The 14,843-nt window shown below is 47.6% G+C and overlaps 1 protein-coding gene across 2 annotated transcripts in view; it reads left to right on the top strand.

Moving 5' to 3' along the window:
• Nucleotides 1-14,843, top strand: part of NPHP4 (nephrocystin 4) — a 284,183-nt gene that overhangs the window by 246,155 nt on the left and 23,185 nt on the right. For both annotated transcript variants that reach the window (XM_078611468.1, XM_078611467.1), the window contains exon 22: nt 11,822-11,978. In XM_078611468.1, the coding sequence (XP_078467594.1) occupies nt 11,822-11,978 (157 nt within the window). The remainder of the gene's footprint in view (nt 1-11,821; nt 11,979-14,843) is intronic.

The following is a 14,843-nucleotide window of genomic DNA, read 5'->3' as shown; positions in this document are numbered from 1 at the left end:
TACACTACACTACTATACACTACACTATACACTACACTATACATGACACTACTATACACTATACATTACACTACTGTACACTACACTATACACTACACTACTATACACTACACTACTATACACTACACTACTATACACTACACTATACATTACACTATACACTACAATAATATACACTACACTATACACTACACGAATATACACTACACTATACATTACACTATACACTGCACTACTATACACTACAATAATATACACATTACACTACACTATACACTACACTATACATTACACTACTACGTACCTGTCAACCCCTTATCAGTGCCTACCTTATTACAGACCAATTTAGACCGTATTGGTCAGCCCGTGCCCTTATAAATCTCAACGTTCATCCAAAATGTGTTTTTTTGCCTGTATTGAAATGGCGATATGCCGTATGGACCTGAAAACTCAATTGACCTGTACAAGAATGTGGGTAAACCGTATGGGTTGACAGGTATGGTTTGGTGTAGTGCTATAGTAATGTAGTGTATAGTGTAGTGTATAGTGTCGTAGTGTAGTGTATAGTAATGTAGTGTATAGTGTAGTGTATAGCAATGTAGTGTGTAGTGTAAAGTGTAGTGTATAGTAATGTAGTGTAGTGTGTAGTGTATAGTAGTGTATAGTGTAGTGTATAGTGTAGTGTATAGTATGGGTTGACACGGTATACATTTACAGTACCGTGCAGCGAGTCTGGGGACCACAGTGCAACACAAATTGTGATCGCGATGCGAAAACTGTTCTCACGCAACGAGAATATTTATGACGTCACCGGCATTGATCTTGCGCTTAATTTAAACGAATTTGCTAAACATGTGTATATATACAAAAAATACATCACATTGGATAAGTGTTGCTATCCGTTATAAGGGGATCAATGAATGGTGATGCCAGCACACTCGTTCGTGAAATTGGCCAAACATCACAACACAGCAGGGCATACCTGACATAAAGAAGTAGTCTTAAGACTAAGTGAGGCTTTCCTGAATAAACAACAGGCATTATTAGTATTGTACATTAGGGGGGCAATACAATCTATGCTCATGATATTGTGGCGCCTGCAGCGAATGGTAGGAAGGTTGACGGAATATTGCACGGAACAGGTGGCGTGCCAATTGTCTTGGGACCAGGCCGATGGAGTGCTGAGAGGGCTTTCAACGCAGGGAAAGGTGGCGGTGGTGGCGGTGAGAAGGGTCCGGCGGGAGAGGGGAGGTCAGGAAAGGTCAAGGGTTAGTGGAGGTCATGTCGATTACAAGTAGTCATTATACTCTTTGGTTTTTTCGGTAAAGTCACGTAGGTAGTGATATATTGTTATTTTTATTTTATTTATGGATTCCTTCAGTCACGAAAGCTTCATATCAAGATAGTAGTTATTATCATGGGACCTTTTTTTTCCGGTATCAAAGTATGAAAAATAAGAATAGGTTTTACCCATTTCTGGCAATAAAACAGTTGTTAAGATGTTCAAACACCAAATAGAAACCTTTTGCAAGGAATCCAGTGGCCATTAACCACACGTACTTGTGGTGAACATGCAAACAAACATGTTCTGATCATTGATATCAAAGCATGTTTGAGCATGTATAGCTCACGCAGTTATAGCTGCTCACCCCGAACTATAAATGCTCTGAAACGTGTGGCATTGTCTTTGTACTGCCCGCCTTTTGGCATTCTCTGGTCTGACACTGGGTGAGACGAGGCCATACAGAAGGCCGTCTCTGGTGTAGGTCAATCGGTTTCAAAGACAATGCGTTTCTTATCAGCGCACGTCTGTTTGCATGTTCACCACAACTTTGAAACATCTAATGCATGCAGTAGGTTGAAGAAGAGGTCAGGTCATCGAGGATGCTCGCCTGCATTTATTCACATCTCGTCATTTAGGGCACGTCCACAATCACAAAGCTGGTATCGCACCTACAGGCCTCGACTATCATTTTATTCGCGTGCACAAGAAGATACTCGGGGGTCGATGCATCGATTCGTATTGATTTCTAAGGTCTGGGTGCATGCCGAGCAATCTGGTGCGCGAGAATCGATGTTTTTACGATTCGCTTATGCAACGAGTCCACATCACCACCGCAGCCACTCGGGAGCGCTGCAATATCCCCCACAGCGTTACAAAATAGAATTGATCCGCGAATCGAATCGTGGCAATTCGTCAAATCACCTGTGGTGGAGGTTTGGTGGGGGGGGGTTAAGTGAAGCATTCCAACCCAGCTGGATGTGGGTTATCTTCTGCAAGTACCACCCAGCATGAGGTCCCACTGGTGGCGTCGCGACACACGAATCGACAAGTGCCGGCCACACACAACCCTTACCCTCTTCCTCCTTGCGGCTGCCATGTCGCGTAACGGACGAATGGTCTCTATCAATCGGCCCATACATGCTATTCTTTATTCATACGTGTGCATGCGTGTATGTTGAACTTATTTCACACCGTACGTAAGCCAACAGTGCTAATCGGATGTGCGGGGGGAAGGACAACAAACTAAACGCAAAAAGCAGTTCTAAAGAAAAATAATTTCTATCAAGATATTAAACGTGCATAGCTCCAGTGGCTTCCTAAAATCGGAAGAGCGTTCCAGACGGCCGCAGAAGCACATCTGAGAGCACGCAATGATGTGTTAACCATCTTTGTTCGTTGGCTAGCCAAAAGCCGCTGCTGCGAGGGTGACCGGAGTTCTTCGCGCGATGATTTATGCCCCTGGACGAGATCGGCAGCTTCGACGTGAAGTATATGCCACCTATTTTCCCCCATCGTACGAGGGACCCTTCACTCTTTCGCCTCAATCTTAGCCGCCGAGACATTTTCACCCCAATTGTCCCCCGTGCGGAGGCTCGGCCCCGAGTGAGAAGGGACGCGAGCGGTGGGAGTCACGGCTGCCGTCGATTGTGTTCGTAGTAGCCGCGACGTCGCGAGAATATTCGGCCGTAATAACTTGCACGCTGAGCTCAAAAGTCTAGAGGTGCCTCTGCCAGATTCCCCAGTTGAAATGCATTCGTTGAACTCCTCAAAGAGCGTATATTTGTATTCATTTACAAGTCACGTAATCTTCTATTCCATTATAAAACCTCTCTGATTGTCAGCACTTTTGCAGAGTGGTCCTGTTGTTGATTTTATGTTACTTACAACTTTCCTCTATACATCTAAAATGTGTTATTTAGTATATTCAATGTAAGTTATACTTGAGTGTGAATTGTTAAATGGTTGAAGTTTTTTCCACATCATGACTGTTAGATTTACGTGTGCGCATGGTTATCGTTTGGTGACCGAGGTCTCCCTTGCAAAATAGACGTTTGGTCCCAATGTGATTTGTATAGAGTTGATGATAATAATGACGGTGATGGATTGCCCAAGTAAATGCCACGCACACAAGGGAAGAACACTCCCATCATATACGGACAGTTCATCTTTCTGTACCATACCCTTTAGACTCCCTGTTGCAGTGCATGATTGTGTTCCCGTGCACAGCTGTACATTGGCACCGCATCCTGGCAGTATTCCTGCACGCACACTAGCTTCGTTTTCCACCAGCTGAATTGCTGTCCATTCACTGGGTTTACAGTCATGAATAGGAGAGAATAACTCCTCGCTTATTTGAATCACCTTTGCCCTGTCGCCTCGCCCTCTCTCGTACCTTCTGAGCCACCGGCACGACTTTGTGGAGTCAGCAGCACATGTGGGCCTCAATAGAGACTGGCCTCCACCATGGGGAATGGGGGGGTGGCGGTGGACATGGGGCAGCAGTAGCGCAGAGGTTCGTGGTTCGAACCCAGAGGTCACCCTGCTCAATAATGCAGCAGTGTTAACCGTACGTACGCACCATCTGCTTCACAGTAAACGCAGTCGAGGTTGAAGAGTATGCACGTCAAACCTCCTTCATTTTTTAATTGTATTTTTATTATTACATATATATTTTTTTACCTTTCATTTTTTATCGAAAAAACCTAAGAGTATGACTCCTTGGCACGGTATGTAGCGAGCCGCGCTAATCGGAGGTGCCAGGAGTTAGGCCGTGTGTGCCGGCATCACGGTCAGAATCTCCCAACTTTGAACAGTCACTCGGATTTCTTAATTGGGTGAAGCCAAATCACAGCATCCACCACCCGCATGCTCGTCTGCGAACGACGGCAGATTCGCTCTCGCCTTGCTCGACGAGAATTGGCGCGAATGGCAAATGTAGCTATGCGAGTATTATAATACACGGCTCATAAAGATTTAAAGTTCGATTTAAAGCTTTCGTGACTGCAGGGATTCATCTTCTTGGTTCTTTCGGTAAAGTCACGTAGAAGGGAAGTAATACAATAATAAAAATTTAAACATAATAAAATAATTTGTGAGAATTATAAAATAATTTTCACAAATTATTTTATTATAAAATAATAATTTTCACAAATTATTTATTATTGTATTACTTCCCTTCTACGTGGCTTTACTGAAAGAACCAAGAAGGCTCATAAAGAATCCTTGATTATGATTGTTGTTTTTTTTCCCACGAGAAGCTAAAGCAGCCTTGTGTGTTTTGCCGCAGAGGTTCACAAGCGCTCTTATTCTCTTTTTTAACTTGACCATATTGAACCGAATCCCCTTCACGGCTGATGGGCGGCGGAGGTGGCGGAGCCAGCGATCAGCCGGTGACGGAGAGGGAGTTTCTCCCCTCGTCCTCCCCCCTCCCGTCATTGCCCTGACATTGCCCATCCGAGGCAATAAACGGAGCGCCTCATCCTCGCACAGTTCACTGCACGCAATTATAACGCAGAGAGTCGGGAGGCAGGAGTAGAGTCTAATGGCAGAGATAATAGCCTTCGACAAGATGCAACCGTTGCCATGGGTAAAGTCGTGTCAGGTTTTTTTAAATATATCAGTTCAACCCCCACTAGAGGACATTGTGTGATGGGTTTTTATTGCCGTTTGGGTAATTTGTGTTTATTCTTAGTAGTTATTTTGCAGCGGTTAGCTTTAAAGACGCAAACTTTTTACTCTGGCGAAAGTTTTAGCATCCGCGCGGTTTTTTTTTGCCGGATCGCTCCCTCCGAAATGACCTGAGATCGGCCCCTTCGCACGCTATGGCGTAAACATGCCGAGACGTGGCCTGATAAGCTCTCGCGGCTTCCAACAAAAGTTTTCCCCTCGGCTGGACATTTCTGTTGCACGGGCATGAAACCTCGACTATTTTCACTTCAAACCACTCAGTCGGCTGGATTGTGCTTAATCTCATCGGACGCCGGAATCTTAAGCGGGGTTGAGACTCGTTAAGCACAACACTTGATAATGAATGTCCTTTGTTAAGGAAGTGTCACCGAGTGTCAAGACCCTGTTTGTAGGAGGGTCATGCATTGGGATGTTTTGGCTAGTTTCTTAATTGAGTATTTTATTGAGTGGAAAGAAACTTCTGGCCCAGGAGAAAAAAAAAACATGCTTGCCATGATCATCTTAATCAGCAGTAAGAGCAGAATCCTTGTCAAAAGCAATGTCATCATTGTCACTGTTATCAGCATCATAATCATCATCATCATCAAGCAGCTGCAGCCAGAACATCACCATTTTCATCGAGAGAGAATCACAATTATCATCACTGTCAGCAGAAGCAGAAACAACGATGTCACCTCCATAAACAATATCATTAATCATCATCAATGGCAGTAGCAGCAGTGATAGGTCATCCCTGGCCAGTGCCATGTGGCTAGGTGTGTGTGTGTGCGGGGTGGGGAGAGCTAGTGTAGCAGTTGGCGCGCTGCGCCACGAACCTGGAGACCTGAGTTCAATTCCCGCTCATGGCCACCACCAGTGACGATTATCTGAACCGGTTCTGGGCCTTCCCTAGGTCGACTCAGCCTCCAATGATTACCTGGTATAGTGTGTAAACTATACGACTGGGGAGACAAAGGCGGCCGGGCGTGGTGTTGGCCACCCACCCCCTCGTGTGCCGTACGAGCCTTCATAGGTGCTCGCTAACAGCACTTGCCTTTGGTGAGCACACAGGGTGCAGCGGCAAACTCGGAAACGAAAACAATAAAAAAAAATCTTCTTGGTTCTTTCGGTAAAGTCACGTAGAAGGGAAATAATATAATAATAAAAATAAAACATAATAAAATAATTCTCACGACGTTTCGGCCACAACGCAAGCAGCCGTCTTCAGGTGAAATCGAAATAACAAAAATGACAAGCCCACTGCAACACGAATAGAGTGGGTCACCCACAGCCATGGAGATCTCAAGTTAATATCCTGGTGACGGTGAACTCATTCCTTCGGAGTATACGGTGGTGGGTACATGGGTGATTTATAAAAGATAACGCTCTGAGGCGCTGGTTAGGTTACACATCAGGAATATTAGTAGTTCCCCGACCGAACGGCCATCTGCAGAGTTTGCTCAGGACATACGTGTCAACAAGACCTCACAATTGATCTTGCAATTGCCCTTGTAAAACTTTCCCCGACGACGTAATGATGTTGCCGTTTCTCGATTATTATGACCGCCAACGCCCATTGTATATCCACTGCTGGATGAAGTACACTCTGTACCGTTGCTATTCCTCAGGGCCCGGCGGTGGCACGATCCATCTCGCTCCTGCGCTTAAACTTATCTCATCGCTCCATCTCCATGATGGGCTTACGTTTTAGGCACGTTCCATAACCAGTCTCATCCCTTGGCCATCATCCCTCATGGCAATGTGTCCTGCCCAATTCTACTTACTCTTTGAAACGGTCCACATGATGTCTCTAATTTACATTGGTTCTCTGAGCCATGTGTTCCACTTTCATCTCTTTAAGTGAATGTCGAGGCATAAATCATTCCCGAATACTTTGCATTGTTTTCTTACCCTGCCTCCAATATACAAAGACAAAGATTCCCCCCGTATAGCCTTAACAAAATGTTGGGGCAAGTGTTGTTAGCGAGCACACGAGGGGGTGGGTGGTCAGCACCACTTTCCCTCAGGCCAATGTTTACACACTGCAGCAGGTACTCATTTGAGGCTGAGTTGACCTAGGGCAGGCCCAGTACTGGTTCATATAATCGTCACTGGTGTTGGCCATGAGCGGGAAGCGAACTCGGGGCGCCGTGTTCACAGCGCAGTGCGCTAAACACTGCGTCACCGTTCCCCACGACAACACCAACAACCGCCATTCGCCACTAAGTGGCGGTGAAGTCACCACGCCGCTTGTGCCAGGCTATGTGCACGTTGAGGACACATTCATTGCCACTTTCGCCAAGTGGTGGCGGCTATGCACGTGGCCTGTAATCCAGCACTGTGAAGGCGGGTAGGGTTGATGGGTCACATCGATGAGGTGCCATACCCTGGCTCGTCAGGAGAGAGGGGGGGGTACAGCAAATGTGGACTCCACCTGTTCCATCCGTGCGAGTTAGAGTGTGTCCCCCCCCCTCGCGAGTGTGGGTTTTTCTCCCACATGGATAGAACACACTCATTAATTGGCCGACAATACCTTAGTAGCAGGTTAAATTTCGATTTAAAGCTTTCGTGACTGCAGAGATTCATCTTCTTGGTTCTTTCGGTAAAGTCACGTAGAAGGGAAATAATAAAATAATAAAAATAATACATAATAAAATAAAATAATTCTCACGACGTTTCGGCCACAATGCAAGCAGCCGTCCTCAGGTGAAGAACAGGTCTGTCGGGAAGACGCTGTCTTCACCTGAGGACGGCTGCTTGCGTTGTGGCCAAAACGTCGTGAGAATTATTTTATTTTATAATGTTTTATTTTTATTATTTGATTATTTCCCTTCTACGTGACTTTACCGAAAGAACCAAGAAGATGAATACCTTAGTACACAGAGGACCGCAGAGCTTGGGGGAGAATTTGTCGCTGGCTCGCCGCGTGGCTGCCTCGCCCGCTGCCCTGGTTCCCTCGCGCCTCTGGGTCCGTTCTCTCTCTTCAAGAGTTGAGCGACGACTGCACGGCACGTTACAAGTAGTGAAGTCACTTGTATTATTATTATTATTATTTCTCGCAAGCAATCGGCGTTTTATCAGCAGCGCCCGCCAACTGCCAGGGAGTTCTCGGAGCTTCTGCCGGGGTTCCGCCCGTCTCTCTGAAATCCGCGCGTTAGGTGCAGCGTCCCGTTGCCGCGAGCGGGCAGCGAAGGCGGCAGGTGGCAGAGCCAGCTGGGGAAGATGGATTAAGCGGGTCACTGGATCTGGGTGGCGTCCAAAGGACAGGCGAATGGGTGGGCGGTCAGACGGGCAGTCTGCCCGGTATCTGCTCTCCTCAAAATGAAGGGAATTGAATCCGCGTCTCTCGCGGTGTCCTTCAGCTCAGGATCTGGATCTCATCTTCGTTGTCACGATATGGGAAGAAATAACTATTGATCACCCTCTTTTTGCCGTCGGTAAACCGCTGCTGGGGGGGGGGGGAGCGGTGCTGCGGAGGAGGGCAGGCGGGCAGAGCGTTGCGTTACGAACCCAAGTGACCCGAGTTCATTTCTCGGTCTAAAACCAGTGGTGAGTGATGTCTGAACTTTAAAGGACTTCCACTTGGCCTTAAAGGAGTAACTAGCGCGGTAAGTAAACATTGCCGCTTAGAGCCCGCGTGTGGCTTTGACCGGCATCACTCGCTCGTGTGCCGAGACGGCCTTAACAGGTGTTCGCTAACAGCACTTCCAACCAACAAACTGCAAGGCTGTGTAGGGGGTTCTTTGTGCGTGCGTCTGTGTGTGTGTACGCGTGTCTAGCCTAGAGGAAAGCGGTAGTGCGGTGGTTAGCGTGCTGCGCTATAAACCCGGCAACTCGAGTTCGATTCCCACTCACGGCCATCAACACCAGTGGCGACTATCTGAACTGGTCCTGGACCTCTCCTTGCTCGACTCAGCCTCAAATGAGTACCTGGTGCGATGTGTAAACATCGTGTGCCATGCTGACCTTCATAGGTGCTCGTTAACAGCACTTGCCTTACAGTCTGCTAAGGCAATAGGGGGCATATTAGACTTTGTTTTTACATTCTAGATTTGAAGCTTTCGTGACTGCAAGGATTCATACTCTTAGTTTTTTCGGTAAAGTCACGTAGGTAAAAAATGAAATTAATCTGGCTGTGACGGTCCCACCTGATGACGGAGACTTGTGTTGCCTCCGAAACGTCGTGGTTTTTATTACTTTCTTTTTATTAATTTTTATTTCATTTTTTACCTACGTGACTTTACCGAAAAAACTAAAAGTTTGTTTTTACATCTCGCCTAAACCTAACTGTCCCCACGACATACATACACATTAGGCTTGGAACTCATTGTGATTCTCAATCTGCTTGTGAAGCAATCTAACCGTGCACTGCCACTGCCTGGCACTCAGTGGCATGTATTTAATCTTGCAGGAGCACCGGCGGTGCCTGCATGGCTATCGTCGTCACACGCATCTTTGGCCACGCTGTTGTTGCCGTTGTTGTCCATAGCACATGTGATCCCGGAGGAATACGAAGCATCGCGAGACCAATTCTCCACCCGTGCGGGCGCGTCGTGTTCAAGAGTTGAACCCGGTTCGCCGGGGATCGTGTTGTGCAGCGCGCTCACCATAACCGCTGCGACACCGCCTCACAAACAAAACAAGGATCCCCCGTATAGCCTTAACAGACTTGTGGGGCAAGTGCTGTTCTAAGAGTAGCACCTATGAAGGTCAGCACGGCACACGATGGGGGTGGTTTGCCTCCGCAACGCCCGGCCCGCCTTTGTCTCCCTGGTGGCAATGTATTCACATCGCACCAAGCACTCGTTTGAGGCCGAGTCGACCTAGGGGAGCTCCAGGAGCGGTTTAGATAACGGTTACTGGTGTTGGTCGTGAGCGGGAATCGAACTCGCGCCGCTGGGGTTTGTAGCGCTCGCGACTTGAGATTAGCGTGCCGCGCGGGTTTTTAAATAAGTCGCTATCGACGGCGCGTCTCGCATGGAGGGCTCGCTTATAAATGGACAATTTAGCCGCGCGGCACACGCTGCATTTGCCAGAAAATCAGCCGGGCACGATCGACTTATAAATAACACTTTGCCTTCGGGCTTTTTTTTGGTTTTGTTTATCAGCCTAAGGGGGGGGGGGGGGGGAGGACGTGGGGGATCGTCGTGGTCCCCAGCATAACGGATTTGGGATGTAAACGGCAGATTAACGGGGCGGGCGGACGGACGGACGGACAGATGCTGTGCTCGCTCGCGATGAGTCACAATGAGGGATCGGACTGTACGTTTTCACAAGCAGGGGCTGCCTTTCAAGCAGCTGGTAGCAGAGCTAAGCGGTCTGGGTGGGGATGTGTTATATTGGCCCGGCGGGCTTAGTGTTGGTGATTTATTTTATGTTTGCACGCTTTGTTTTCATTCGTTGTCGTCTGCCAGGTGAGTCTTTGGTTTACGCACGTGAAGAGGACGCACGGTTATTTTAGTCCCATCCTCTCCTCGTGCTGCGCCCGAGAGATGCATCAATACTCTTTGGTTCTTTCGGTAAAGTCACGTAGGTAGAAAAATAATAGATGACGACGTTTCGATAGCAACACAGGTGAAACAATGCAGCAGGCGGACTGCCACAGGACGATGGCTTGTGTTGCTATCGAAACGTCGTGATCTGTTATTTTCTACACTACGTGACTTCGCCGAAAGAACCAAAGAGTATGGATTCCTGCAGTCACGAAAGCTTCAAATCAAGATTATAGAGATGCGTCGTTGGTGGCGGGTGCTGTTAGCGAGCACCTATTAAGGCCAGCTCGGTGATGAAGCCGGTTTCTCATGCGAAGATAAGCTTACGTGTGTGTGTTTGTTTGGCTTGGTGTGGGGAGCGTTAGTGCCGTGGTTAGCGCTGCAGTGCACTACACTGTGTGCTCAACATCGGTGACGAATATTTCAAACGAACTTGGGCCTCCTCTAGATCTGCTTAGCCTAAAATGAGTATCCTGCGGTGTGTGTGCACATCAGCTTTGGAGACACAGAGGTAGCCGGGCGTGGTGCTGACTACCCCCACTCCTCGTGTGTCGTGCCGGCCTTAACAGGAGCTCGCTAACGGAACTTGCCCCGACAGTCTGTTAAAGCCGGGCGGTGGTGGTGGTTCATGCAACACGTGTAATGCAACACTGTGGAGGCAAGAGTTGGTGGATCGCACAAATCTTGTCGAACTCCCTTCCCCGTGGGCGTTAAGGTACCATACCCTAGCTCGCCTGGAGAAGCCAGTGCAGGAACGTGCAGGCTTACAGCATCTGTTCCATCTGTATGGGATTGAGTGTTGCGCCCTCGCACGTATTGGTTTTCACCGGGCGCTCTAGCTTCCTGGCACGTGTAAATTCTCATTAATTGCCCGATATCACCTTAATTAGTAGAGGACCACCAAGCTTGGGCAATTGTTGGTAGCGCCGGCTCACTTGCCTGGCTGCTGCCGCTACCCCGCTCGTCCGTGGTCTCTCCTCGCTCCTCCGAGTCGCTCCCTCTCTTCGAGAGCGAGCGAACACCGTGCGGGCGGCCGCGGAACGTTACAAGTTGACGTGATCGTTATTCTTCTTGGTTCTTTCGGTAAAGTCACGTAGAATTGAAATAATAAAATAATAAAAATAAAACACAATAAAATAATTATCACGACGTTGTGGCCGAAATGTCGTGAGAATGATTTTATTATGTTTTATTTTTATTATTTTATTATTTCAATTCTACGTGACTTTACCGGAACAACCAAGAAGATGAATCCCTGCAGTCACGAAAGCTTTAAATCGAAATGTGATCGTTATTATGAATAATGAAGCGTGCACCGGGGGATCTTTGTCTCCGTTTGTTTGGTTGTGGTTGCTCGTGATGACCGCCCGGCGAGCAGGTGTTCTTCCGCACGCCGGACGACCTTCCCATCGCCATCCTGCAGGTGGACGTGGAGCCCCAACCTCCCCTCGTCAACGAGATGTTCCGCTTCTGCCAGCCGGAGCTCACCATCCTCAAAAAGACGATCCGCTTGCCCGCGTGGCACAGCTTCTCAGGTGCCAGTGCCCCTGCTCCTCCTCCCCCAACTCTCCCTCCTCATCATCAAACTCATAATGATAATAACAACAATCATTATATTATCGTGCCCCTTGGTTTGTGTAGGAATGGCTCGCTGAGGCTCAAGGATTGATGTCGTCCCCAGTTATATTTATTGAGCGTGTGGTTTGCGTGCGGGCGGAATCGAAGAGTGTCTGGAGAAAACCCACCACACCTACGAGGGGGGGATATCACCCGAATGTTTTGCACGGGTAGATTCAAGGATTGATCGACCGATTCCTGCATTGCCGTCCCAGCTGGCCACTCGCAGCAGCCCACAGGTTTGGGAGTTTCACAGATGTCGTGTGATCCTCCAGCCCTTGCCTGCATACAGAGTGATTGATAGGCAGACGTGCTACATGGATGATCTGTCTGCGAGTGTTTGTTCATTTGAACGAATACACCCGCCCGCTTTTTTTGCAGAAGTGCGAAAATATGAACTGCGATAAATGTTAGGCAGCGGCGAAATAGCACGTAAAATAAATGACCAGCAAACACTGCCTTATGACAGAAAAAACATATCGCGTAGTATGCAATACATTTACATGTACAATCTTTAAACATGGATTGACGATGGCCCTCGAATCTCACAGCCTTTCTATTCAAAATGGACATTTCTCCAAATGTATTAGAGGGAAAACAATTGACACGCTTGCAGTTCAATATGTTTGCAATCCAAGTTCGTCATTTGATGAAGAATCGATTCATTTTACTTCCTAGTTGTGAATGTAGCAGCCTTCTCGTGGCTGGAGAGGTCACATGGATCCATTACACACGTGTATAAATGAGAAGAAGAACATTGATCCTTCGGCACGCTATTCGACATGTGTACCCTCAGTATAATATGTATCACCTTGGAGGAGCAGTGGAACAATGGCTAACACCCTGTGCCCTGAGCCCAGTGGCCTGAGTTCGATTGCTACCCACGGCTAACGTGAGGTGACGATTGCGAGCTGAATCAGTCCAAAGCTCACCATTCACCAACGTGTACGGTAATATGCGCTCAACCAACATGGCATGGGGCAGTCTTCGTCCAGCAGTGGATACATAAAGGCCTATAACAATTATCAATTAAATTGTATGATAGGCTAATTGTTTATGTACGTAGAATTCTTTTTTATATACAACCTTTTTTTTCAGCTGTCATGGGGCAGGGTTAATAACGGACGCGGATCCGTTGCTTTCGGTTCATTTTGCATCAACGACGATGACCTTAGTTGTGAAAAAAAGTCACCAGAGTGCCCTCCGACATGATTGAGGCGCCACACTACCATACTTCCTAACTCTGTTCCGCTGCGCACAGCCACGCGCTGCCGCCCCCCCCCCCCCTCACACACCCACACCACCTCAATGCGACAATGCTTCATCGTTGTCGTGATAATGATGACCTAATGGGAATTAATCGCATTCGTAAACAAGAACCAAAAATAGGCATCTCACAAAGCACACACATTACAAAAACAACTTTTAACTAGAGCAGGGCGCTGTAACCTGGCAGGCATGATGAGCCATACAAAAAAAACACTTCTTGCTTCCGTAATGAGAGTTAAGGGTTAAAGGGCTAGGGGTTAACGTGAGCGGTTGGAGGGTAACCGCGTTCGCTGCTTTTTGCTGTTTAGTTCGTTGTCCTTCACCCGCGCCTCTGATTAGCGCGGTGCGAAAGAAGTTCAACGTACATACGTACGTAAGGTAGTTGAATCTGTTGACCCCGATGAATCGGCGCGGGTGTACCGTACAGTTTCTGCAGTTCGTTTCGCGCATTCTGTCCTGTTTGTCCTGCCTCACTTGGCTGGCTGATTTATTCCGTCTCGTATAGTCTGCCTCATTCGTTCCATTAACCTAAAGGTACGTTCGCATAAAATGTCCACATTTGCACCTCCGATTAACACGGTTGGCTACGTACGGTGCAAGAGAAGTTGAACATACGTACGTATAGTTTGCATTGCATTGTAAAATACACAATTCTCACACGTGCAATCTGACACTTGCATTGCTCGCTTTTTCATCATCATCACGATTCATGGGCAGACAGCCCATAGGTGTCCACTACACGTTTCGTCATTTGTTTTCCACTTTCCTCTGTCTTGTGCCAATTTGCTGAAGGAGTGGCCACATCTTTTTGGCACCAATCTCTCACGATGTCATCGTCGTCATCATCGTGAAGCCATTCTCTGTTAGGTCGTCCTCTCTTTCCGGTTCCTTCCATTTTTCCAAACAACACACTTTTAATGTTCCTGTTGTCTATGCTCACTTAATACCCCATTTTAATTGCTCAGTCGCTACAATCCTATTACAGGTTGCGCTTGAGGTTCCGGGGTTCATTTGGATATCAATGTGAAAACATTTCCTGGCAAAACAATAAATAGTTCTACTTGAAAACATTACCCGGGGGAGCCTTGGCCGACTCCTCGTTGCCGTGAACACCTCGTTTTGAAACGCGCGGGGTCTCACCATGCAGCCTTCAATATCGCTCCCACGCTCGAGTCGTCTCAGGCGCGTTCCAGCCTTTGACTGCCATTCCGTTGTCATCCTCGCCCACCGGCCATCGTCCCTTTCCAGCGACACAGTCAATCCCGAGTCCACTTAATTTCGTAAGTCAGAATAAGACTCGGACATTTATTGTTTCGGGCGGTAAGGCCCATGGAGTAAATCGGCCCAAGACCATCACAGCCCAAGACCGTCAAGATTGACAGTCAATGTGAAATCGCGAACTTGTTCAATAATAATAATAATGAGTTGCATTATAAAGCACTACTCGGTGCTCGAGGCGCCGTACATCACAAGGAATATATCGTAGGCCGAGGTGAGGAAAAGCCAAGAAGACA

Source organism: Lampetra planeri, chromosome 36 (assembly GCF_965212315.1).
Source record: "Lampetra planeri chromosome 36, kcLamPlan1.2.h2, whole genome shotgun sequence".
Classification (NCBI taxonomy): Eukaryota; Metazoa; Chordata; class Hyperoartia; order Petromyzontiformes; family Petromyzontidae; genus Lampetra; species Lampetra planeri.
The sequence above is the reverse complement of the archived record's forward strand: the minus strand, read 5'-3'. Positions and strand labels throughout refer to the sequence as shown.